This window comes from Merops nubicus, unplaced genomic scaffold (genome assembly GCF_000691845.1).
Source record: "Merops nubicus isolate BGI_N331 unplaced genomic scaffold, ASM69184v1 scaffold43573, whole genome shotgun sequence".
In the NCBI taxonomy this organism is placed as follows: Eukaryota; Metazoa; Chordata; class Aves; order Coraciiformes; family Meropidae; genus Merops; species Merops nubicus.
This window is the reverse complement of record NW_008601993.1, coordinates 7,597-31,646: the sequence shown is the minus strand read 5'-3', so window position 1 is coordinate 31,646 and position 24,050 is coordinate 7,597. Positions and strand designations below refer to the sequence as shown.

General features: G+C 44.6%; 1 protein-coding gene across 1 annotated transcript; it reads right to left on the bottom strand.

Annotated features, from left to right (window-relative positions):
• Window positions 1-3,875: 3,875 nt before the first annotated feature.
• Window positions 3,876-22,391, bottom strand: TRAF3IP2 (TRAF3 interacting protein 2). The gene is made up of 9 exons (XM_008938157.1): window positions 22,376-22,391; window positions 21,368-22,123; window positions 17,996-18,185; window positions 15,599-15,771; window positions 14,319-14,407; window positions 12,451-12,519; window positions 10,185-10,301; window positions 8,902-8,976; window positions 3,876-4,333 (listed from the first exon to the last, which is right to left on the bottom strand). The coding sequence occupies exons 1-9, from the start codon at window positions 22,389-22,391 to the stop codon at window positions 4,187-4,189; spliced, it is 1,632 nt and encodes a 543-aa protein (XP_008936405.1). The 3' UTR covers window positions 3,876-4,186.
• Window positions 22,392-24,050: the final 1,659 nt, after the last annotated feature.

Genomic DNA, 24,050 nt, shown 5'->3' with positions numbered 1-24,050 from the left:
ACAGCTCAAACAGAAATGACACAGTGGAGATTTCTAACAAAACTGATGTGCTGCGTGCCAGCCTTGAACTTCAGAAGACCTGTGCCAGGCACCGGGGAGAAGCAGGAGCACCAGCCCATCAAGACTGGAGTATTAAGGGAGTGCTTTCCTGCACTGATACAGGGTGGTGGAGGGGGAGCCTGCCGAAAGCCATGACCTTCCAGGCAGGCTCTGTTTCCCAAACACACCAGCAGCAGACGCCCACAGGTGTGGCCATGGGGGAACCTGTTAAATTAAAGCCAAAGCGTAACAAGAGAGTTGTTTGCTTTGGGAGATAACGTGCACCTGTTCTGCAGAGAGCGTGAGGAAACTCTGAGATGTGTTTTCCTCGTTATCACAGTATGCTTTTTGCAATGTGAGGCCACGTAGCTCCCCTTTCTCCCCCTCCATTACCTTTAAAGACCAGGTATCTCCCCCAGCTTTACCAGTACCTCAAATCCAACGATGCAGAAGCATGATAACTGGTGGCAATTGCTCCTTTTCCTCCATCAGTACATCTTGTGGAGCTCCCCTGGCCACAGCACCAAAGTTTGCTGCTTGAACTGGTGCTGTTATGAAGAAGTGCAGGTCTCCAGGACCTGCAGCCCAGTCACTTGCTGGGGATGAGGAAGGGGCACACTCATAGGAAGGTGCCCTTCGATGGGCCTGCTGTAATGAGCCCCTTTTCGTTATCTGCCTTGCTGCTGGTCCCAGAGAGGCTGCAGAGACGTCTGCTGCTTTATTTTCTTAAATGGCACCAAACGATGGCACTTAAAAGCCTACCAGGAGAAAATGAGCTCTTAGGGCAGCGTTTCATGTCTCGTGTGCAAGGCTTTATTGGATTAACTTTGTACTAGAGCTGCCATACACTTCCCTTGCCAGCCGAGCTTAACTGTGGGATAAAAACCTTACAACCATATTTTTGTCACACAGGTGGCCTGCATAAAAAAATCTTTACATATATTAATGTTGCCTGAGCTTTGGCAAGCCTGCAAAGCAGACGCTTTCTCAATGATCTCTGTCTTTATCTTAATGCTGCCCTTATCCCAGCACCAATATGGATCTCTCGTTTTGCTGCTTCTTTTCCACGTCAGGGACAGTGTATTTCCCCTCCCACACACCCCCTGCAAACGTACAGGCACCGTGAGAGAAACCCCCGGTGCCACTGTCACCATTCAAGCAGTGCCTTTTGTTTGAATGTCAGCTACTTCCTCATTATTTACACATGAAGTTAATAACTGACTCAAGAGTTCATCTACAAATGTATTTTTAGGGCTGCTCCTAGTAAAGTTTTCCCCTCCTGGCTACAAAGCTCTTGTTTTCTATAATTTCCTTCCCATATTTTCCCTTAGCCCTCATCCGTTTTAGCATTAACATGTTAGCTCTTGACACAGCTGGTATATTCCCAGCCTCTTCTTCTCCCTTACCTGCTGACTATTTCTTTTTTTTTTTTTTTTCACTGTCCTCTATCTCCACTTTTGTTGCTTGCAAAAACGGCTTTTCTCCTCCCTCTCCCTCTTCACAGCTCCCACCATCTGTCTCTCTACAAATACAAAGCTTTAGGGGAAATGATTCACTAGGCTGCTAGCTCATTACTCACACTCTCCCCATCATGGTTTCTGTCCTTGTAGGATGCTCTGACTAATGTAAAGATCAATGAATCCTGGGAATTGTTATTCAATTAAAAAAAAAATAGTGCCCCAGTAGTTAAATAGATTGGGCTCTTTGTACATCTTAGACACCAGTGCTTAGTTTTTCTTCCTTACTCTGCTAGCACTGTTTTTCAGAAAAGGATCATTGAAACAGAAGAATAGAAATGATCACTGGACCATTTAATGCAACCTTGTGTATCACATGATGCAGGAGTTACTTAATGAAATTCCCTGGCCCAAACCAAGCAAATCTGTGGTAAATCTAGAGCACATATTTTAGGATGACGGCCAAAATGATGAAAGGAATTTACTACCCAGCCTCGCTAATCATTCTGAATGCTTAACTGCTCTCCTTAATATGCTGCTTTGCAAAGCAGCAGAACTGACACTGTAGCCTCATTCCCTATGCATTTCTCTCCTGCATCCTTACTGAGGCTGCCCACCCAGAAAGTCATCTGAGTGCCCCCCTGCCAGCCCTGTCTGGGAGCAGGGTGGCCAGTGGTGACTCCTGTGAGTGCTGGCTGGCTAGCTGCTCTCCTCTGGGAAGAGAGCTCCCCAGGCCTAAGACCCCGCTACCTCTCCCTCCACAGCGTGCAGGTTTGGGGGTAGCTCTTTGCTCGGGTAGTTATTTCCATGAAGCTTGTAGGCACTTGCTATCCTTGAGCTTCCCCCTATTGAATGTGGTAGAAGTTGGTTGAGGGGCTCAGAAGCCATTTGAGAAAGACTAGTTTGCCATGTTAAAACACTTGTGATATCTCAAAATGCCAGAGACAACCCTACTGAGTTGGCAGATAAGCCACAGCACTTCAGGAGACTTGCTCAACCTGGAGGCTGAGCTCAATACTGTAGGGCACTCTGAGTGACCCTAAATGTTGGTCTTGAGCTGTTCACATCCCACTCTTTTTGTCTTCACTTTGTTGACCTTTTAAGAAGGATTTCTGTCATGATTTTAGGCTTCTCACCATGTACTAGAAAGTTATTTTCTTAATTGGAAGCGTAGTTTTTCACTTTGTCACATGGAAAATGGACCTCCCCTCCCCACATGCAAGTAGGTAACAAGAAGTGCCACCACCTAACACAGTTTCATTGTGCCTTTTCAGGAAGCTGCTGGCATGGCAGATACTAGCCCATTTCAGTTGTTGAGCTTCCCTTTAGAAGCTGGAGCTGTAGGAAGCACATCAAATACCACAACCAAAATTCTAAGAGTTGGAGATGTGGGATACACCCATCTCCCAGCGCTCTTAAATGTCTGCAACTCTTTATGCCAAAGCCTGCTAGAGGAAAATGTGAGTACGTCTGCAACGTGGTTCTTCAGTTGTTTCTCCTGAGGGCCACAAAGCATGTTCTGTATCAGCACACCACACTGGCAACACCTCCATGGAAAGCTAATTAAATAATCTGGGTAGCGTAATGGGAGTATCAGCTCCTGGGCTAATTTACTTTTTGGACTACTGAACACACATACTTTTAAAAAAGCTGTGTTTGGGTCATTCTATAACAAATAACAAAGCTGAGGAGGATCTTAGAAAGAGCCTGCATTTGAGGAGGTGTGAAGTGCCATTTGTGAGAGCAGATCATTCTGGTATGAATGTTCTAAAGAATAAGGGCTGCAGAATTTTAAGCCAACAGGGTCCACTGTTACCTCAGTAAAGTTAAGGCAGTTTTTAAAAAAAGAACCTTTGCCAAAGTTTTACTTGCACGCTCTGTAAAAAAGAAAGTTCCAATTTTAGCAGATGTGATGTTGTAGAGCCTTCCTGGTTGCCAACACCCTGTGGCTGTCCAACATCTTTGATGATTTTATTGTTCCATATTGCATACAACTTGTAGGAGTCAATGTTATTTCTCTTAACAGTTGCTGGCTTTCCAAATGCCAACTGTCCTTCAACATGCTCTGTTTTAATTAAGGTGTCGGGGGCCGAGGTGCAAGGAGATGGACCTCCAGAGATGTCAGAGCCCTCTAATTGAAGACAGTGGCTTTTGTGCACGACAGGCTAAGGAAAACTTGTGTTACTCAACAGTTACCATTCCTCTGTTGTTCCCAGCAATAACAAAAGCTGATGCAATAAATAAGGTCGCCTTACAAAAGGCAATTATATTTAATAGTGTATATACAAATTAACGGCTCGATAATGCTATACAAGACAGGAATATCTTTAAAGAACCCCTGATCAAAAAGGAGGATGTCATTTTTATTTTACACTTATTGCAACATTATTGCTGATGTTTGTTTGCTATATTGACTGATAAAGCAATATGTTGAAAACGGATGTTAAAATAAAACTCGGCATTTTTTCCATTTGCAGCTTATTTAAAAATGAGTTCTGCCCCATCAGCTTCAGAAACAGCTGTTTAACGTGGTAGAGATTACAAACCAAGCCCGAGCTCCCCAAGACAACCAATTCCTTTAGCAGACAGAGTGTCTTCTGTCATCAGAAAGAGCCATCTGGAAGAGCACTGTCTCCCTGCCAAGAACAACCTTTTAACAACTGCTTGGCGTGCACTTTAAGTAACAGTCTTCATAATGGCACAACCTGGAGGGTTGGTAAAGGTCCTACTGGAGGAGCAACGTATTCCTCCTCCCTCAGTAACCGCAGAAGGATGTTCTTCTTATTCTTTGGCCAGTTATAAATGTGAGTGTTCTGCAGCCAGGTAGGCACGTGTTCCTGAAAAACAAGAAAAAAACCAGTAAAATCCCAGAAATCCTGCTGACTCTGTACCAGAACCTTGCAGATTCCGTCAGACCCTGCCAAGCAAGATTTCACTTTGTCTGTTCTAGGCACTTCCTGTAACAACAAGAAATTTTAATTTGGCTTCAAAACTGTATTTGGGTTCCTAAATAAATGAACTTTGTGTGATCTCACAGCTTGCCTGTCTCTCTTTCTTTGCTGCCATCACGTTGGGTAATTTCACCACATTTCAAAAGGAGTCTGATCTCTATGACAGGCATCTAAGGGCTTGTGAAAATAAACACTGAGAAGAGAAGGGAGGCATTTCAGTGCCCCTACCAGAGAGAGGCTGCCACCTTAGTAGCTGCTGAAGGATCCACACAGCATGTTCAACCTTGAGATGAGAATCAACAGGGGAAGAACAGGACCCCAGAGGAGCATTTCTCGTCCCAGTATCCTCCTCCCCCTCCTCCCGCTTCTTCATCGAGCACGGTGTCCTCTGGTCACCTCCTGAGCAGGAGGCTGAGGCCGATGCTGAGCTTGAGGAGAAGCTAATGCACCTCCAGATTAGCAGGGTCAAACCTCCACCACTCACTGCATCCTGGGAAAGGTGCAGCCTTTCAGAGGGGTTGGCTAATGCCCATTAACTTAGTGAAGCTGGGACCACCACGGTCCTGGACAGTGACAGCAGGCTGATGGAGAGGAGCCTGCTCAGACCTCATGTTCCCATGTCTCTGCAGCCTTGGAAGGTTTCCATATGGGCAGCCTGGATATGTGTGTGGGGGTGTGTGTGTGTGAAGGGCTGTTATCATAACACTAATTAAAAAAGGGTCAAAGACTGATCCTTGACCAAAACCAGCTCATGTCCATGGTGGAGATGGAGATTTCTTTTTGGAGAGCTGTTGTTGGAGGTGCCAGAACACAGCCAAAGTGAGACAGCAGGTAAGAAACATGAGCAGTGAAGATATCCAGCAGTTGCTCCCCAGATCTCTTATTCAGCTGGGCAGTATTCTCCCAAGGTGGCCTGTTAGGAGCAGCACAATCCCTGTCAAGCCAGTGGAGCTAGCTCCAAGAGGACAGAGGAAGAAGCTGTTGGCATGCATGTCTGGCACTTCACCAGGGGATGCCCTGGCATGGGCAGCGTGTGGCCTGCCTGCCAGCAAACAACCTAGCTGCAGTCCAAATCTTTCATTCCCAAGCCTCACGCTTCTCAGATTTGCTGCCTTTTCCTTGGCCTGTACAGCTGTAGGAACAAGGCTGCACCATTTCCACTGCTCAGGCAGTGGTTGGTGTTAATTGATGCAACCACTTTGTTATATCTATAAAATTTATGTGTCCGAAGAAGGAGGTGAGTCACACAGGCACCTACAGACCCATTGATCTGACCTCACCTGGGCTTCTGAACAAGGAGCTTGGTGAGTGGTACAGGTGTCTATCAAGCCTGGTCTTCCTCTTTCTCCAGTGGGTGAGAAAGTGTAGGCTTGGGTCAATGGTCTTGCCAAAGTGGAGGCTTTAAAATGTTGCTCTTCCAGGTGGACACCTCACTGCCCAACAAGGGTAGGATCCCACAGCGTTCCCTTCGGTAGGAGCGCAAATAAGGTTTCTTGCCTCCATCTGCACGTCTGTTTTTGCATAGGAATGGATCTTAATCTTTGCAAACTCTACACTTATGACAAAGCTGTTCGAAATTGGCCAAGAAATTCAAGTGATACTGGGAGACAGAAAGACACCTATGTTTCCATGGACATACAGACTCTTATTACGTAGAATTTGTTTCTCTACTAAATCTTAAGGGCTATAGAAGAAAATGCAATGAAATACAGCAAAGGTTTACAAAATGAGCCCTCTCTCTGTCTTTGATAAGAAACGATATATTTTGGAGAAAGGAAATGCAGCAGATGTAGTCACTCGACTTCAGTAAAGCATTCGATACAGGCCCACATGGGAAATCATTAGTTAAGCTTGAAAAGATGGAAATTAGTGTGAGAAATGTACAGTGGGTAAGAAACCAGCAAGCAGGGGTGTACTGAGACAGGCAGCACACACCCAGAGACAGGATCCGCGCCCTTCCTCCAGAGCTGCTCCTGTGGCCAAGTTCATTTAATGTCCTTCTTAAAAGCTCCATGCAAAAAGCATCTGCAGGCTGATGACTCTGGCAACACATCTAACTTGAGGGAGGTGTGCAGGGGTACAGGGGTAACTCTAGCTGCTATTTTGATCCAGAAGGAGAGCCCTCTTGCCTTCCCTGGCACCACCTCTGCTCAGCCCACCCCCCCAGAGGGAGCCTCCAGCATGGGGCAATCACAGCACAATGCTTTGGTCACCAGGTGACCAGGTCAGGAGGACACATCTCTGTGGAAGCCTTGAACCAGCAAGACACAGGCTCCCTTTAGCAGTAGACAACGGGAAGCTGGAAATGCCAGTTCCACCTTAACTGTGTGCTGTGCTTTTTCCCCTCATTATTCAATTTCCTAATGAACATTCTTTGTTTCGTGCAGATCCCTTCCTGTTGGAGGTCACTAACTTTCACATACCAGCCGTGCTTTATGATGGGCTCTGTATAAGATTAACTCATCTAATAGCCATGTCCCCAGATGCAACCTTCCAAACCTTGCTTTCCTGCTCTTTTCCACTGCCAGCTACAGTAGTACTTGAACATGTAAAGGACAGTATAAAAAAGATAAAATGAAAGTAATTTGCCCATCAGCATCATCCAATTGTACATACACATGGCATTTTTCAGGTACCCTACTTCCTCTGACTGCCCACAGACTTCATTACTGCAACTTGTTCAGGCTCTGGTGCTCTCTCTCCACCCATGATGTCCTCAGTTATATTATCATTAACTAGTTAGATGAAGGTAGATGATGTGACAAAGAAATGTGTGGAGAAAGAGAGCAAAGCTTAACAGCAACAGAAAATGCTGATCTACATAATCTAGATGAGAAAGGCATCCCTCAAAATACTGAAGGGTGATGTGGACTACAGAGGATGGGCAGGAAGGCTCTCTGGAGCCTGATGCTTTGATATGAGCAGCTGAGTAAACCATCCCTGGCACTAGTTATAGATCACTGTCTGAGAGAACCACTGCTATATGCTAAATAGTCTTCTGATAGATAAAATTCAGCCCAAATTAACAGAAGTGTATTGTTCTGCCTCAAAGCCCAAGGGCAGCTATAGCTCCTGCTGGGCTGCTTCTCTCTGCAGCCCTTAAGGTGCCCAGTGGCTGCCGGCTGTATGATCTGTTCGTGTGGCAGCCACTCGTGTGCCAGCCACTCGGGGAGCCCTCAAGGTCAGGAGCAGTCCTGCCCTCTCCCCCCAGATCAAGCTGCAAAGACTGACTGAAAAATCTAACCACTTCCCTGGTTCTGGTCTGCCCAATTCCCACCACTCTCATCTAAATTATGCAGATCAGCCTTTTCTGCTGCCATCTCCCAGATGCCGTCTACCAGCTTTCCACACTTAAAGCAAGTACCAGACTGAGATCATTTAGGAAGGGAGCTGAATGACATGAAATACCAGAAGTACCATTCATTCCAAAGGACCTCACGTATTTTACAAACTCAGGGACATATTTTCAAATATCTAAGCTTATATTAAATCAGTGCCTAAATAAAGAGCTTTGTTACACTAGAATCCACAAGTGCAGTGGGACTTCACAGCCCTACAATCACATATTATAGCACACACATGTTACCACATATGATAACATTGTTTAAATTTTTACTCATGTTCCAAAATCTGGGCACCCAAAGAAATACAAAGAATCTCTCCATACTTGTCCAACATGCAGCTGTACCTAGGGGTAACGTGACAGCTACCCAACACCGCACACAGCATATAGCAACAAAAAGTGAAGATGAACACAATACATCTATTCTGCATTTAGGAAGAATGCAATTTTTCAACTAGAAGTGAAGCTGATTAGCTTTTCCACCCTTCTAGAAATCCAAGATGTTCTCTCAGAGTGAGGAAGAAGAATTGGGAATCTGTTGTATTACTTATTCACTAAAGAACCTTCAAAACCAATAAGGAGGGCAGATGAAATTGCAAGTCCTAAAAAAACCTTATAGTTTGCCTTTGATGGACCCATCAAAGTTCAAGCAACAGCCTAGTACTTTAATATTTATTATCCCCTTTATTTTTATACTCTCAACCCACTCTCTTCCAGATCCTCACTTCACATCACTCATAAATCTCTCCCATCTCACTCATCAGCATTGCATCTGGACTAAATTATAAAAGGGTTAATATAAAAAGCATGCTTGCTGGGTAGATAAGTCTCTATTTAAATTCTTCCAGTGCTCAAGACAATTTGAGTTTCAGTTGTACATTCGTCATCAGAAACACGTTTAAGCTCTGATTTATATTGCGGATGAAATGTTTTTTTATTTGCATGTACATAAACCTATAAATTTTAATGTAAAGCGTAGCTTTGGAATATTACTAGTGGGATATTAAGAAACAAGAAATTGAGAGTTTGGATTTTAAGATTTCATCTGGTGCACTGTGATCAAAATAATATGTGCTTAATCACGTGACAAGTGTGTAGGTATGCACGTTACCTTTCTGGCGTTTGGAAAAAGCACAGGGATGAATCTGAAGTTCATACTTCCTTGTTGTATAAACTCAATCTGCATCTAGAATAGAACAAATTGCCAGATTTATTGTAGCGACACGTTAATTGGTCTTTGCATGCATCTGAAGCCTATGCATAAAAACATTTGTTGCTTACTTAAGGCTGCTCTTCTGTTAAGTGATCTGATCTATTGCTGGTGGACTCCGTAATGTTTCATTTGGCCGCTTAATCTGATTCATTACTTAATCTGAATCATTACTACAGAAAGGATCCAGGAAAGATTTGTCAATGTTTCTTAAGCATTTAGTTCTGTAGTGTGAAATAATTGTGGGTTTAGCTGCAGTTGCAGTCCCATGAAATCCATCTAGAACCAATGAAGCTTGACTTGACTAAGGCCCCTTTTCTTTCTCCAACAGGATGAAAGACTTCAGCCAGAGGCCAGCTCTGGGTCCAAGCTAGGACCCAGCCTGTTCCCCATGTCCCAGCTCTATGCCTGAGCTGGGGCTCAGCCTGCCTCCCATGTTCCTGGACACAGGCAGGCATCCTGGGGGCGCTAAGGACAGTAAAGTACTGCTGAGAGCTTATCTGTTGGTGACAGCTTCTGACAAGTTTGACTGCTGGATCAAACTGGGGAATCAGATGGTTTATGGGCTAAGAAAGGCAGCAAACTGGGAACTAAGGGAGAAGGAGAAAGGATGAGCTCAGAGAGCTCATATGGGCTCTTCTGGGCTAAATGTCCACATTGTGACAGACTGTGGAGATGGGTATCTGTGACCCCCACTGGTCCCCTGCCACCCTGAACCCCGTAGGAGCCCCCCTTTGCAGCTCTGGCCTTTGCTTTGCAAGTCCATCTTTCAGTCAGCTTTACTGCTGCCTGAAAAAAAAACCTTGGTTACAGGATGGCCGAAGTGACAGGGGCTGGTTTATGGGGAGGAAGGTCAGGCACTCCTAGATAAGATTGTGCTCAGGGTTACAAGATAGGGAAACAAGGGCTCAAGAAGGTGAAGGAGGGGGCAAAAATGAACAATAAAGAATACTGTGAAATAAGATGAGCGTGTTTAACAGGATTTTTCTTCCTTGAACCTCTTAGCAGATGTTAATGAGCATACGGAACTGATGAGAGGGAGGATTAATGAATTCCAAAGGGGGGTGTTTAACTATGGGGATTAGGGAAAACAAAGCAAAGAACCTGCCATTTGGAGACTGATTTGTCTTTTGAGAAGAAGAGACGGAGTCTTTGTAGAACAGCAAATGCATGTCCTTGCTTACCATCCTGTGGATGTATTTAGTATGTAAGCCGTGTTCATCTCTGTCCAGCTGGGACTCAGCCCCTTCCACATCCTGTTTGTATTTTGGACTGATTGCTATGATTATCATCACCGTCTTCTGTTAGGGAGAAAAGCACTTTTATGAAATTGGAAAAGGCAGCATGTTTGGTAGAGGCAGATCGGAAATCTGCCAGTTTGTGTTTTAAGTGATCTTTATGTTCTTGGCAAACACGAGAGGATCTCATTCACTCTGGCAGGAAATACGGGAGAATTCATACACTCATTCCCCTCATTATTTCTTGAGATCTCATAATATAGAAAATCTAAATGTCAAGAGATGTATTAGCAGTTACCAGTTTACAGTTGGAATCCCTGTAATAAAAAGCTAGTTTTTATCAGTGTAGAGTGTCTATGTACATACACAGAAAAGTTTTATCCTCAAATTCAAACCTAAATGTTTTCCAACAGCTTATTTAAAAGTGTGCCTGTGTCTATGCTTTTTTTATACATAAAGCCACCAAAGGCAGTGGCCTATGGAAGCTACTTCTAGGGCTCCTGGCAACAGAAACATCAACTTTTCTTGCTGGTCTTAGCAGCAAAGCGTGCAGAGAGGTGGCTGTGCAGAGAAGTGGGCTGTTGTGTCTGGCATGGGCAGGTTTCGGGGTATCTAGCAGCTCTGTACCACTTTGCTGCCTGGGACAGCCCAGGCCCTGCCTGTGACCTGCTTAATCCCAAGCCCCCACTGAGCTCAGGTTTCCACAGAGGAGCCATCCTTCATTGCTGGGAAACATCTCTCGTCCTTAGTGGTGGGCTGGTGAAGAGGCTCAGCAGATGAAAGCCTCCTACTTGTGTTTACCTAGGGCCTGTCTTTTATCCCTGCCACATCAGGCTGCGTAAGGCTTCCAAGTCTGCAGCTCATAGTCAGTCTGGCACCTAATTAACTCTTTCCTTCTGTGCAATATCAAGGAAATTTGCCCCACCACAGGGTCAAATACGGTAAGGAGCCATTATCCCTTACACTAACTTAACATACTCCAGAATTACTTTTGCTTGTGCCTGACATGCATGTAAGCATTTACAGATGTTAAGGGCATGCAGAGACATGGCCGGTTGCACACATCGCCCTGCTTGTGTCCAAGCAGTCCCTTCTCCCTCACATGGGTAAGGGTTTTGAACTCAGAAACCGCCCCTGCAGTCAATGGAGGAAAATAAACATATCTGGGACAGGCAGTCAGAGAAAGATCTTTGTGTGAAGGCAGGGAATTGCTCTCTGCACATATTCGTCTCTCCTACTGACTGTGCAGAAGTCCCAGAGGAGATCTGCCAGTTTGTATTTTAAGTGATAACAACGTTCTTGACAAAAACAAATTCAGCCTGGTTTCTACTGTCAGTAGCTCAGTTATACAGGGTGAGCCCATGCCTCTTGTGTCCTGATGAAGTCCCCGAAAGGCATGACAGCATTGCCACGGCAGGAGCCCCAGGCTGGCTCTGCATGCAGTAGTACCATGCCTGTGTGGTAGTGCACTTGAGCTAAGTTGTCTTCCTGGACACCTCTAGGAAACCTGCTTAATGCTGTCTCAGAGGGTTGGGCTTCCTTGTTCAGGTCAGGGAGAGCCCACCACTTTGTCATCCTGTTCCTGAACCCTGGAGATCTGCCCAGAGTGAGTCAGAGGCCTGGTGGCTACTCAGCAAGGCATGAATCAAAGGAATCCACCCCACGATGACATGCGTTGATAAACAGATAGATACAAAGTGATAACAGCAAATCCATAATTTGACTAACAGAATACCAGCTTTGAGTTTACATATAGGATGGTTTATCCAGAAAAATCTTTCCGTGTTTTAGATAGCAATCTAAAAGCTACAGGTGAGAAGCAGGATGAATGTTAGCCGCTACTATGCAGCCTGGGATGAAACACAGAAGCCATTTTAACTGCGCATAGCTAAAAACTGCAATTTAAAAATGAGATGGAGGAACAACTTTCCACTGGCAGCTTCAGGCTGATTGTAACAGCCAGCATTGGAATTTGGCAGGGATGCCAAGATTAGCACTTCCTTTCTTAAAGAATAACCTTTGGGACTGCAAGGTACAGAATGTGCAAGATGGGCCGATGCTCCCTCTGCAAGGCCTCTGCCTTTTCTGTAGGGACAAGGAAGATGACATCAGGGCCTTGCATTTTGATTCTGCTCCTGTTGCTATTAGAATAATTCAACCATTTTCTGCAGGTCACCTCTGCCACAAACAAGGTTAAATTGCCTTTACATACATCACCTAGGTAGCGCTCCATCCACTTAATGATGTCAATACCTCGTACCGTGTCCTCAAATATATCAATCTGCAAGAGAATGAAAGTCTGTGGTGAGCATCCTTTCCTCCCCGTTTGGTGGCCCTGAGAAGGCACCTGCTCTTTCCCCTGGTTGCTAATGTGTGTGTCTAATTCCCTCAGGAAAGAAACGTGTGCTTGCAAGACCTCTTCCCTTTCCCTGCAGCCCAGAGTCGAGCTGGACAGGCACCCCAGGCAGGCAGAGGTGGGGCTGCTGCAGGAACATCACTGGTCTCCTGCTCAGCTGGCCACTTGACCAGATGTCCTGCCCTGACAGCTCCCAACTCCCAGGCATTTTTTTTTTTGAGCTGAACAAGAAGCAATGACGCCAGTGAACGTCAGATATGCGATGTCTGCAAAAAGGCTTTTTTGCCTCTCTCAACACCTCGTGAATGTGGATGGCTGCCCACCTTCTCTATCTGAGTGGCTGCAAATGTCCACTATTTTCTGGCTCCAAGGGTATATATGCAGTGCCAAGTTTTAGGTTCATACTGAACCAAATTTTCAGGTTGTGTGGTGGGAAGTCAGCCCGGTCACTGACACTGGATGCAGTAACCTAAACTTCAGCGACAGCAGAGAGGTGGAGGACTTCACCGCACTCAACACGACCAAGACCACTCACTTCCCTGGATGCCCAGTAAGCCCAGAAACTGGCAATCAATAACTGTGACCAACTGAGTAAGTATTAACTTCTCCAAACTTTTGAATAGAGGAGTCATGCTCTGCTCTCAAGCCTTTCTTTCTCCCTTTTTGAAAGTAGAGAGCCTATTTGTTTCCCTGCTTTGGGGGCATTTTGCTGTATTTATTATTCAGCAGAAAGCTCCAAGAATTGCCTGTCTAGCAAAGGTGCTATTACTGAATCTTCCATTCCGTATCTCTATGGTGCCCAAAGCTTTCTTATGAATTTGTCATAGCACAGAACTGCTGGAGAGAAGTATCATTGCAGTCTCTGGAAAAAAAATCTTTGATTCACAAAAATAAATAAGCTTGTGCAAAGCCCCCCACTGAGCCTTATTCAGTTTAATGATAGCCACTTGCTTAAATGCTTTCCTGAACTGAAGCCAAAGAGTGAAGGTTGAGGGGTCAGACAGCATATGTACTTGAAATAAGAAAATATGAATCAAGATTTTGATGAACACCAAATCCTAGGGCCTCTGTGGATGGTTCCCTTAGAGAGGGAGGTTACGATGAAGCAAACTCCTGAGAAGTTAAATGACAATCTGGATTACTTCAGAGATTAGACAATAGGACACAGACCTTTGAAGGCCAGCCATTTTAGAATCCCTGTTAAAAGTATAACAAAGCAAATGAAACCATGAGATGGGTGTTTCATTAAGCTGTGTGAAATACGCTGATTTTAGATCATTTTTTAGCAGAAAGGTATTCACATCTGAAGAACCAACGATGTAATAGCATTGCAGAAAAAAAAGCTGGGATGGGATGAACATAAAAATTGACCTTTTTTAATATTGATATTACAGATCAAACATGAGACCATGTTAATGGAATAGCTCACAAAACCTCGTACTATTGCCCATCTGGTATCTGGTGTCATGAAATGAAAATTTCCAGGGTCATTATTAAAACACATTTCAAAGCATAAAATTCAGTTAAAATATGAGCAAATGAAACGGCAAATCGTTTAAATTACAACTTTTAAAGCCATGGCTAGTTCATTCTATTCATATCTTCTTTAACGTATAAAATGTGATGATAAAAACATTTAAATGGACAGTGTATTGCCTCTGCTTTAAAAAAAAGTCTCTTTTCTGCCTTGGTTGGAAGTAATTTTCTCCAGAAGGAATACTTACAGCAGTTTGAAATCCATTTACAAGCAGGAAGTTCACAAATTTCATAACCTCCACTGCCGTGTCCACCGAGTAGGTTATAAAGACCTTGCCTGGGAGAGAGAGTCCATATGAATATGTGATGCACTAAGATACACCATTTGGAGGGTAAGACTTCCACAGCCCCCCTTTTCCACCGCACTGAGGGTTCTGCCCACCTACATCTTGGGTTACTTGGTGGTTACCCACCACACTGGGTTATTCGCAGCAGCTTGGTGTTGAACTCAAGCCCCTTCACAGAAACCTTGCTCTAGATTTAAGCTCCTACTGCCTCGCCGCTGGCAAGTGCCCCTGTGGAAGCTGCAGAGGGTAACGTCATGTTGGGGCTCTCCCTGCCCTGCTGTCAGAGCTGCTTCTTCCCCAGCCCTTTGGCATAGATGAAGTTGGGCCCTCACCCAGAGCCAGCACCACGGCGGCACCCAGCACAGCTTTCCCCGGGGCCTCACTGACCTGAGAAGTGGAGGAGTCCCTGCGCATGCTGCACTGCCTCACCTTACAGCAGCACTGACCCCCTGTCCAGGCAGGACAGATGGCTGATGACAGCCACGTCTTCAGCTGTCCTTGCCATCATGGGAGGAGTTTTCTTACTAACTAAAGCATTGTGGACTTGCAGATCAGGCTAAACCATCTGGCTGATCTAATCCAGCTGTGCATCTATCACAAGTGACACAATTTTATCCAGTAATTCCTGTATCTAGGACACACTAACTTACAAAGTATCCAAGGCCTGCCCAAGCATGATATTCAGTGTCATAACTCACTCCTACAGGCCAGAGAGATGCAACTCTTTGAATGGGAAAGGTGAGGTGCAAAATGAAGAAACTTTTCAGGGAGAAACTGAGGTCAAGACTCAACACATTTGTCTGGTTTGGGACAGGCAGAAATATTTTATCCCTAAGGCTTTGTTTGTTATTAGTCTTTTACTGTAAGTTTCAGTGTCTCCTGCCTCAAAGGGACATCCTGTTTAGCAAGAAGTCATGAAACCAATCTAAACGGTACTTATTTTTTTGTAAACAAAACAACAAGCAATTAATGACAATTATGTTTTTAGGATTCAAGGGGATAATTCCGTCCCACCAAATACAAACATTCACACACTACAGATGTGATGACACTCAGTATTTTCTTTTCTTGTTGTCTTTATGTCTTAATGTTGTTCCCCCTGCCTTCCCCACCCTGGCTGAATTTTCCCACCTAAAGCTGTCAGGCAGATCTTGCACAGAACAAATTTGCTAACCACTTACGCAACTCCTCTGGCAAATTGCTGGTTCTCAGGGTCCCCTTGGCTGCAGGGCTGCTGAGAGGTCTCGGGACAGCAGCTGGAGACGCAAAATTGTCACAAGAAGAGCATGCTTCATCCAGGCCATACGCCTTGGGGGGCAGCTTACCATTAGGTAGCTGGTTGTATAGCTGGTTTCTACAAATAAAAGCAAATGAGGATTTAAAAACATTTTCAGGCAAAATTCAGATTTTTTTTTTTCTTTTAATAGCACAGTAAAAACTTTATCTGCATATTAGCTAGGAAAAGTTATTGTAGAAATGCTCGGCTCGGCATTTCTACTTAGTTACTACAGCAACATTTGAACAGACCTTGGTGACAATCTACCACAAGAAGTTTACTGCAGAAGCAACATTAGCCACAGGAAGGAAATGCACCTCATAGCTGAAAGCTGTTCAGTTTGCAATTACGAGAAGGAAAGGCCATTTCTGAGCAAGAAATAACGTTGTGTTGTGGATGTTCTTAAGCACACACAGGAGCAGAATGGCACTTGGGTAACCTCTTCCCATTATCTCAAGGGTGCTTCAAGGCACCTCAGATGTTCACAGGATGTCCTGTGCAGCACAGGAGGCACAGTGCAGTGTGTGGACTGGGAAAAAGGGGTGCACAAGGGCACCTGACCTCCAGCTCTGGCATAGATTGGAGAGTCTCTGGTTTTGGACAAAAGTTTTGCTAAAGTGAACGAAGTTCACTTCTTGACCAGCAGCAGCAGATCCAAGGAGAGTTTCTCACGTCAGGGATCTGATCTCCACACCTGCAATAACCTTACCTAATGTCTTCTCCATTGTAACAAACAGAGAGAAAAGGATGATTTTAGAAGTTTGGCAGTTTTTGTCCTACTACATTTCAGCTTCATAGTTTGGGTCAACAGGAAGGGGAGTATACTGGGATTTTTAGGTGAGGTGTGCTTTGAATCTGCTGGGTTGAATCTGTTGGTCGAGTGTTAGGTTTCTGTAAAAGCCTTTCCCCACGGAGCAGTGATGTTTAGTCAATCAAACCCACTCTCTTTTTTTTTTCCTTTGCCTTCCTTAAATGAATGATGACAGGCTGGTCACAGCATGTTTTCTGTTGTCACATTAAGATTTGGTTTATTCATTTCAGTACAGATGTTTTCTGTTACAAAATACTCTATAGGCAAATATTACCAACATATAACTGGTGTTCCTGCAATTGGGATGCCAACGCCAGCCACACAGCCACAGGACAGGCCCTGTGTATCCCTCAGCAGAAGACAGTACCAGGAAAATCAACACCTATCTCATCAATGGCCACAAAAACTACCCCGTGGCTAACCTGCAGATCTTCCCAAAACTTCATCTTATTTAACAAACACAACAAAAATGAAGAGCCTGTTTTTAAGTTTCACTCCTGCAAAGGATACCCACTATACCTCAGGATTTTTACATTTTCATGCAGACTCTGCAGTACAATTATCTCTGCTGCAGGTAGTGCCTTATCTTGCTGCCACTTTCCTGTCACAGCTTCTAACTTTTCACAGGCCAGAGCAGTGTGGTATTTCAGTCATCTGCCCTCTTTTGTCCTGTCTATTCTCCCAGCTTTCTGCTGAGACCATGTAATTTTAGTGGACGTTTTCAAACACACATGCCTTTAAGTTTAGCACCTCTGAAAGTATTGTGGCACTTAAAAATAGTCTGATTTCAGATGTCCTCAAGCTTCAACTTGTCCTCAGCTAGCTGAGGCTGGAGGAAACCCTGAATGGACAGTATTTCCCATCTCTTAAAGACATACTTGGAAGGAAGGAGATGCAAGGCCTAGTGAATATTTGAAAACCAGTCAAAAAGCCCAGGCTGAAAAGTGCTAGACATGTGGGGTTTTATTACTACATGAAAAACCACAGAAAAGGATGCAAACTGCAGTGTAGAGATATATCAGCAACAGATGAGATTTCCTCCCTTTTTCTGTGCACTACAGAAGAGATAAGAAGGAAATCACTGGAAGCCAGTGACTGAGGTGTCCCAGGCTGGTACAGCGTACAGCTGAAGAGAGAGGAGAGCTGCCGAATTGACCTTTGCTCTCGAGGAGGAGAGCTCTAAGGTTTCAACTGAGATATTTTTCAACCCCTTATCCCTTTAACCTTCAAGTGTTTATCTTCCTTAATGCTGCATTTCAGGGTGCGCTGTAATAACATATCAGGTATCTGGCTTTGAAGTTCTCTAGGGTAAGACAGTCCCCTTTTGGGTGCAAAGTGACAAATAAAGAAAACTACCCAGCCTCTTGCATGTGCTCCTGCAGGCTGGGCACGCTAACGTTACAAGGATTCAGAGTTATTGGTTGAAAGTCCCTAAAATCAGATCAGAGAAGCTTCCACTGCACACAGTCAACCCCCCGGGGGCATACTTACGGGAATCCAGGGGGACAGGGGGAGGTGCATGTCTTCTGGGGTTGTCGGTCTCCAGTGCCCTTGGGTGCATGAAGGTTTGAGTAATTTGGGATGATTTGCTGGGCCGGGCGGATAACTCTCATGCAAGGTCCAGGAACAGCAGGAAGCTGTTGCGATGTATGTACAAAATGGTGGTAAGGAGCTCTGCCATCTGGGGGGTGAGAAAATAAAGGCAGCAACTATCATTTCAGTCAAAACATTTTTTCCCTCAGATTGTGTTTATTCCTTTCCAGGCACATCCTCCTTCATGTCTTGGGAAACTCAGCAGTTTGGAGGTGCTTGCAGGTACCTCGGTCTGAAAGAAGCCAGATCAAGGGCCATTTTACAGCCTGAAGTTTCCCATTCACATATAGCATGGTTCAGATCCCCAGCCTGGGTTAGGCTGCTGGGACAACGGACAGTTAAACATTCAGAGCTGCTTTGTCCCTGCACTCACCATGCCTCAGTGGTTTTGGGGTTTTAGGTTTTTTTATTATTATTGATTCCTTTTTGGCAATAACTTGCAAAAATGAACCATCTGAATATTCTCATGAAAGCAGATGCAAAATCCTGGAACAAATCAGTTTGCAACACTAAGGCTAAACAGAGTGTGATTATTGTAAATGAAAAGAGAAAAAAATAATCTATTGGTTTGTTACTTCTCCCTGTATGAATTTTCTGCTTAAGTGACCTTCTAAAGGCTTGCTGCTGCTTCTGTTGCTATCCAGGAGGCTGCAGGGGAAGCCCAAAGTGACAATTTTGCTCAAGTAATGCCGCAAAACCTTACTGTTGCCGACCACGCACATGTAATGCTGTTTAATAACTCATGCACAGTGGAACTGTTGGCATGAACTGAAAGAAAAAGCAACGTAAGCTGTTTGTTTCCCAAATGGGGAAAACTATTTTTTTTTACCTTTTTTTCAGTCTTTCTGCTTGCAGTTTTCATTAGGCAGCAGCTCTGTGCACTTTAAAGCTGCTGTGTGCAGATCAAAGTCCAGCCTGGCAGGGCTTATTAGCACTGCATGATTATGGTGTTATGAGCTGGCTCTGAAAGCTGCAGTACTCAAACATTCTTTTTTTTTCCTCCCTAGACTGTTTTTTTTAAATCCTTTTAGCTATTTTGGGGTCATGCTTTCCTTTTCCTAGCAGCTGTGAGGACTAACTTTTTTTTTTTAAGGGGAGAAAAAAAACAAAAAACAAAAAACAAAAAACAAAAAAACAAAAAAAAAAAAAAAAAAAAAAAAAAAAAAAAAAACAAAAAAAAAAAAAAAGAAAACAAAGCTATGATGAAATAGTCCCATTCCAGGAATCAATACTTAAAAAAAAAAACAAAACAAAACAAACAACCAACCCCACAACTGCAAAGAGATTCCTGATGAAATTCTCAGTGGGCAACATTGTATTTGTTGAAATTGGTTTTGGATATTTTCCTGTTCCCCCTGTTAGTTTTTGCAACAGGACCGGGTGAAAGAGGCTGGGAGAATAAAAATGAAAAGTAAATACGGTTGTCTCCTGGGTCCCTCATGACCAGCTCTAGGGAAGGTGACAGAGCTCTGGGAGACTGAGTCTAGTTTACAGGTTTTTAGGCCAATGTTTTCCCATATTTCTGTCTGATGCTACAGTATTTTCAAGGGTACAACTGCTGCTGTTCAGAAGCACAGCACGGCCGCGCGTGCGTGCCTGCACACACCAACAGCTCTCATATATAACTATCCAAAATACTGGTCCCTGGGCACACAGCATCGCTGCGAGGATGTTTCTGACTTCAGAAGCTGTTTTGCTCTTGTATCTCAAATAGCAGGTGTCCGGAGCCAGGTTAGAGCCTAGGGGCACAACTGCTGTTCCCTGGGAGAGGCGTGTTGCGACACACAAACTGCAGAGCTTTGTTGTGGACTGACACTGCCCAACAATTATCTGAAAGGCAAGAAGCTGTCAGGAGGTGATTTACGCTGTACAGGGCATGTGAGAAACAGGAGTACAGTTGCCAGCTTCTTGGTCCTGACCAAATCTGCTCCAGCCATCTGAGTTTATTTGATTCTTTTTGCCCTCTGGATACGGTTGAAACAGTAGTGATTTTCCTAAAGAAAGCCTTTCAGCCTTCCTGCTTTAAGACAAAATGGCCTCATTCAGTAAATGTCCTACTTCTCACGGTGCCACGTGCAGAGGAGGTAAATGGAGGTAAATAGTGCAACCAGCTCTTTGTCTGCTCCAGGCTGAACTGAAAGGAGAAGGTATGAAAAGGAAAACGGAGGACATTTCGCAAACGTTCAGCAGTAGACACTGATGAAAGTCCATCTGTAGCCCCTTCCCCTTCACAAAGTCCCAAGATCAGAGGTAAATACTGAGGCTTTGATAACCTCTCTCTTTCATGTACCTAATTATAGCACATTGCTGGAATAACAAAACTCCTTAAACAGATGTAATATAAATGCTGTGGAGTCAACAGAAGGTCAAAAAAAAAAAAAAAAAGAAAAGATTTATCAGAACAGGCCTACAGCTTTTTATTACAAAGCCAGCCCAAAATGGGTTGGGGTCTCATGAGTCTAATGTAATATAAATTATATTAAAACAATGATATTGCTATTGAATGTTCAAAGCTCACTTCATAACAGATAAAAATCTCAGAGACTGAAAAGGAATACTAATTAATAGCACGCTGTAAGCTGAATCGTGGTCTCCAAGAGCCAAAACACCCATACTGACAGAGTCACATCAGTGTTCAGGGATACAATCACCAGCAGCTGAGAAGGCTCCATTTTAAATAATGAGCTTTCATTTCAGCTGACAACGGAAAAAAAATGAGGATGATGGATTTCATACTCTTTTCACATAGAAACAGAACACATGGGTCAGTTTGGTCATAATGCTGGGAGGTACTATTTACAGACACCAAGGATAACCTCCCGTCCTGATTCTAGCAGGAAATTCTCAACTCTGGGGATGCGAGTGGGAGCAAGGAAATCTATGAAAAAACCAGGAATTATCTCGGTATAGAAGGCTGCTGAATGACTGAAGCAAGGAGGAAGGAAATGACTAGAATATGAACAAAGAGCAGGGAGGAGGCTGCGTACGCTCAGCGTGACCGACAAGGGCTGGTTTCTACACAAAATGGCTAGGCTTCATTTGATGAGTAACTGTGAGCTCTTTAACTTTCTATCTGGCTCAGCAGTTCTGCATTAGAGAGTCCAGCTGCACAACCTGAAAATACAGAAATATAAAATGGATGGCAAATAAATGTTTTAAAAGGTTAATAATCGCATGCCATGCCTTTCCATTAAGTACAGCAGGAAAACACTAGCTTGGTGAATGAGATCTATCTAGGAACTCTCCTGTGGGGTGAGCACTGCTACTCACACGGAGCCTGGGGGTGCTGCTCTGCCAGGCAGCGGTGCCCAAAGCAGCCGTGAGCTTGTGAGGAGGCGTTGGGGTGGGGCAAGTGCTGGCACAGGGGGCACTGCTGATGCTCCGGTCCAAAAAACTCCCTGGAGATCAGTGGTCCTGGGAGGTCCTGGGGGTTCAGCACTGATTCCAGTGGTAAGGGGGGCTCCAGGTGCCTGATGCCCATGACATCTTGTGACTGGGAGTTGGAGCCCATCTCCACAGCCCCCAGCTCTGCTGGTGGTCTGTTTCTCGAGGGTTGCTGTGACCACGAACTCCCTTGGCTGCTCTCCTCCAGCGAGTCTTTGGGACCATCAGACAAGCTCTGCTCTGATTTACTGCAGTTGGGCCTGGTGTCAGCTGAAAGCTGTGATCTTGGCTGCATGCCTGGTTTGTCCATAGCTACAAGATGCATCTTGGAGGGAACTACTCCAGCTCTTAATTCATTGGGGGAACAAAAGCATCCATTTCCATCAGTATCGGTGTATTTTGACCACAAGCTGCTGCCAGGCTCCACGGATGGTGATGACTGATGACATGCTGGTGCTCTGCAGAGGCATGGTGGATCTGCCACAGGCTGAGGCGTGCGAGCGACACACAGTCTCTGGGACTCCTCATCCGCCGTATCCTCTCCAGAAGGCTGCAGAGCCTTTTCCAGGACATGTTCAGGAAGTGCTGACCATGGCATGGATTCATCCACTTCGACTGGTATGCTTCGACCGACAGAAGTGCCTGAAAAGCAGGAGAAGAAACACTGTAGATGGACAGCCATGCAGACAAAGGCACACATACGGATAGTGATCACTACAGTGACTGTGAGATAGAAAACTGAAGAGCAGTATATATTCTTCATATTCTCTATATTTCTGTGTTTTTTTAAAAAGACAAGCAGGAAACAGCAAGAAAAGTCTGGCTGAATTTTGGAGAAGCTAGGAAGTAGAGGGTTAGCTGGAGTTACAGCATAGACTTAAAGTCTGGACTAACCTGACACAGAGGCCATTTCCAAGTTTCGTAGTCGCACCGGAAACAAGAGTCAGCTGCCCTGCTGCAAGGCCAGGATTTTCCAGCTATCTGGAAAACAAGAGAAAGGGCTCTTGTGAACATGGTACAGTTTCACACAGGCAACAACCTAAAATAACTCTATATCTCAGAGACTGGAAAAGAAGTACTGGTTAGAGCTCTGGAAATCACATTGCCCAAACCAAAATGATTTTATGGGATTCCTGGAACTTACTGTTCCTTTTGAGACTGGAGGAGGGAAAAGCCCAGGAACTGCCTCTCAGAGGTAATTTCTGCACCTGACAAAAAAGCAGGCTGCTTAGGTTTGGAGGTTTGGCTCAGGCATATTCCAGGAAATACAATCACTTGCAATTATTTTACTCTGAACCTTCTACTGCTAGCTTCATATTGATGCCTTGGACCTCAACTTCACCACACACCTAGCTGAGTAATTTCAACTCCAAAGTTTGTTTCCAATCGCTGCTGCTTACTTTATCAAACCACTTCACCCAACCTATTATCACATGGCTGTTGTAATTTCAAATCACTGAAAATTAAAAGACAATTTAGCTACATTAGTTAGCGTCTGGATTTTTACCCCCCTTCCTTCAGAATTGGCTGGATCCCACACATCAAAATTATCACTTCTTTCTGAGGTGCTGTCAGTACATTTGGTCCAGCCAAGTGATCCCTGATGATGGACACCTCTGCTCCACCTTCACTCAGAGTGACAGCAGCAGTGTTGGGTGAAGGCTGAGTGGGCCTCAGAAAGTGCTGCCATCTTCATCCTCTTATACAGGGGTCCAGATTAGCTTGCTCCCAGCAAATTTTATCTGTTACTGTGCAATATAGCAAAACAAGCCTGGGGCTTATAATTTCTCCAGTCATAACTTTCCTTCTATCACATTGGAGGAGCTAAAATGCCAAATAGGAGAGTTGTCAGAGGAGAGCGGACTAAGCACTCACACAACAGAAATGACAATGTTTGGCAACAGAATCTGGCTTGAAAGCCTGCTAAAGAAAGTCAAAATCACAACATGTTTGAGCAGCTTTTATCAATCCAAAGATTTCTCCCAACTTCAGTCACAGTAGCTTGAACAGAAAGGTCAAATGAAGAACGTATTTAAATGGCCACACCACAGTATTAAAAACATTTGAAAAAGATCACAGAGAGGGATAAGGCAGAGTCCCAACCTTTACCCTGGCTCCCACAGCGATTCTGTAAAAGCAAATGATGTGCTCTGTGCTACAGGGCAAGAGTGAGGCTTTACACTCATGCTGATCGGATCGAATGACACACATTTCACCTCTGGCACAGAAAATTCTGGGTGTAACATTTGCTGGGAAGTAGGATAAAAACTGTGCTTTGCAGCTGGGCTGCAATGTAAATACTCCTCTGCACTACTGAGAAACCCATCTCTGCAAAAGATTTGCTATATATTCATACGTATCCTATGTTATAATAAGCATGTCCACAGGGAGAGTTATCCTGGGATAATTACAGTGGGATAATTACTCTGGTAAATTTTCCCATGCAGGCAAGTCCTCAGAGCAGCTCTCAGTGGCAGCGATGGGGTGAACACGCTGCTGCTCCTGCAGCCCCAGCCCCCTGGGCGAGAGGGCTGCGTCGGCGGCCGGGCCGGCTCCTTCCCACTCAAGC

Coding starts and splice junctions, on each gene's coding strand:
- TRAF3IP2 (XM_008938157.1), bottom strand. Junction 14,408..15,598: donor CAATTTGCCAGAGGAGTTGC/GTAAGTGGTTAG, acceptor TCTCTCTCCCAG/GCAAGGTCTTTATAACCTAC. Junction 12,520..14,318: donor TAAATGGATTTCAAACTGCT/GTAAGTATTCCT, acceptor ATTCTCTTGCAG/ATTGATATATTTGAGGACAC.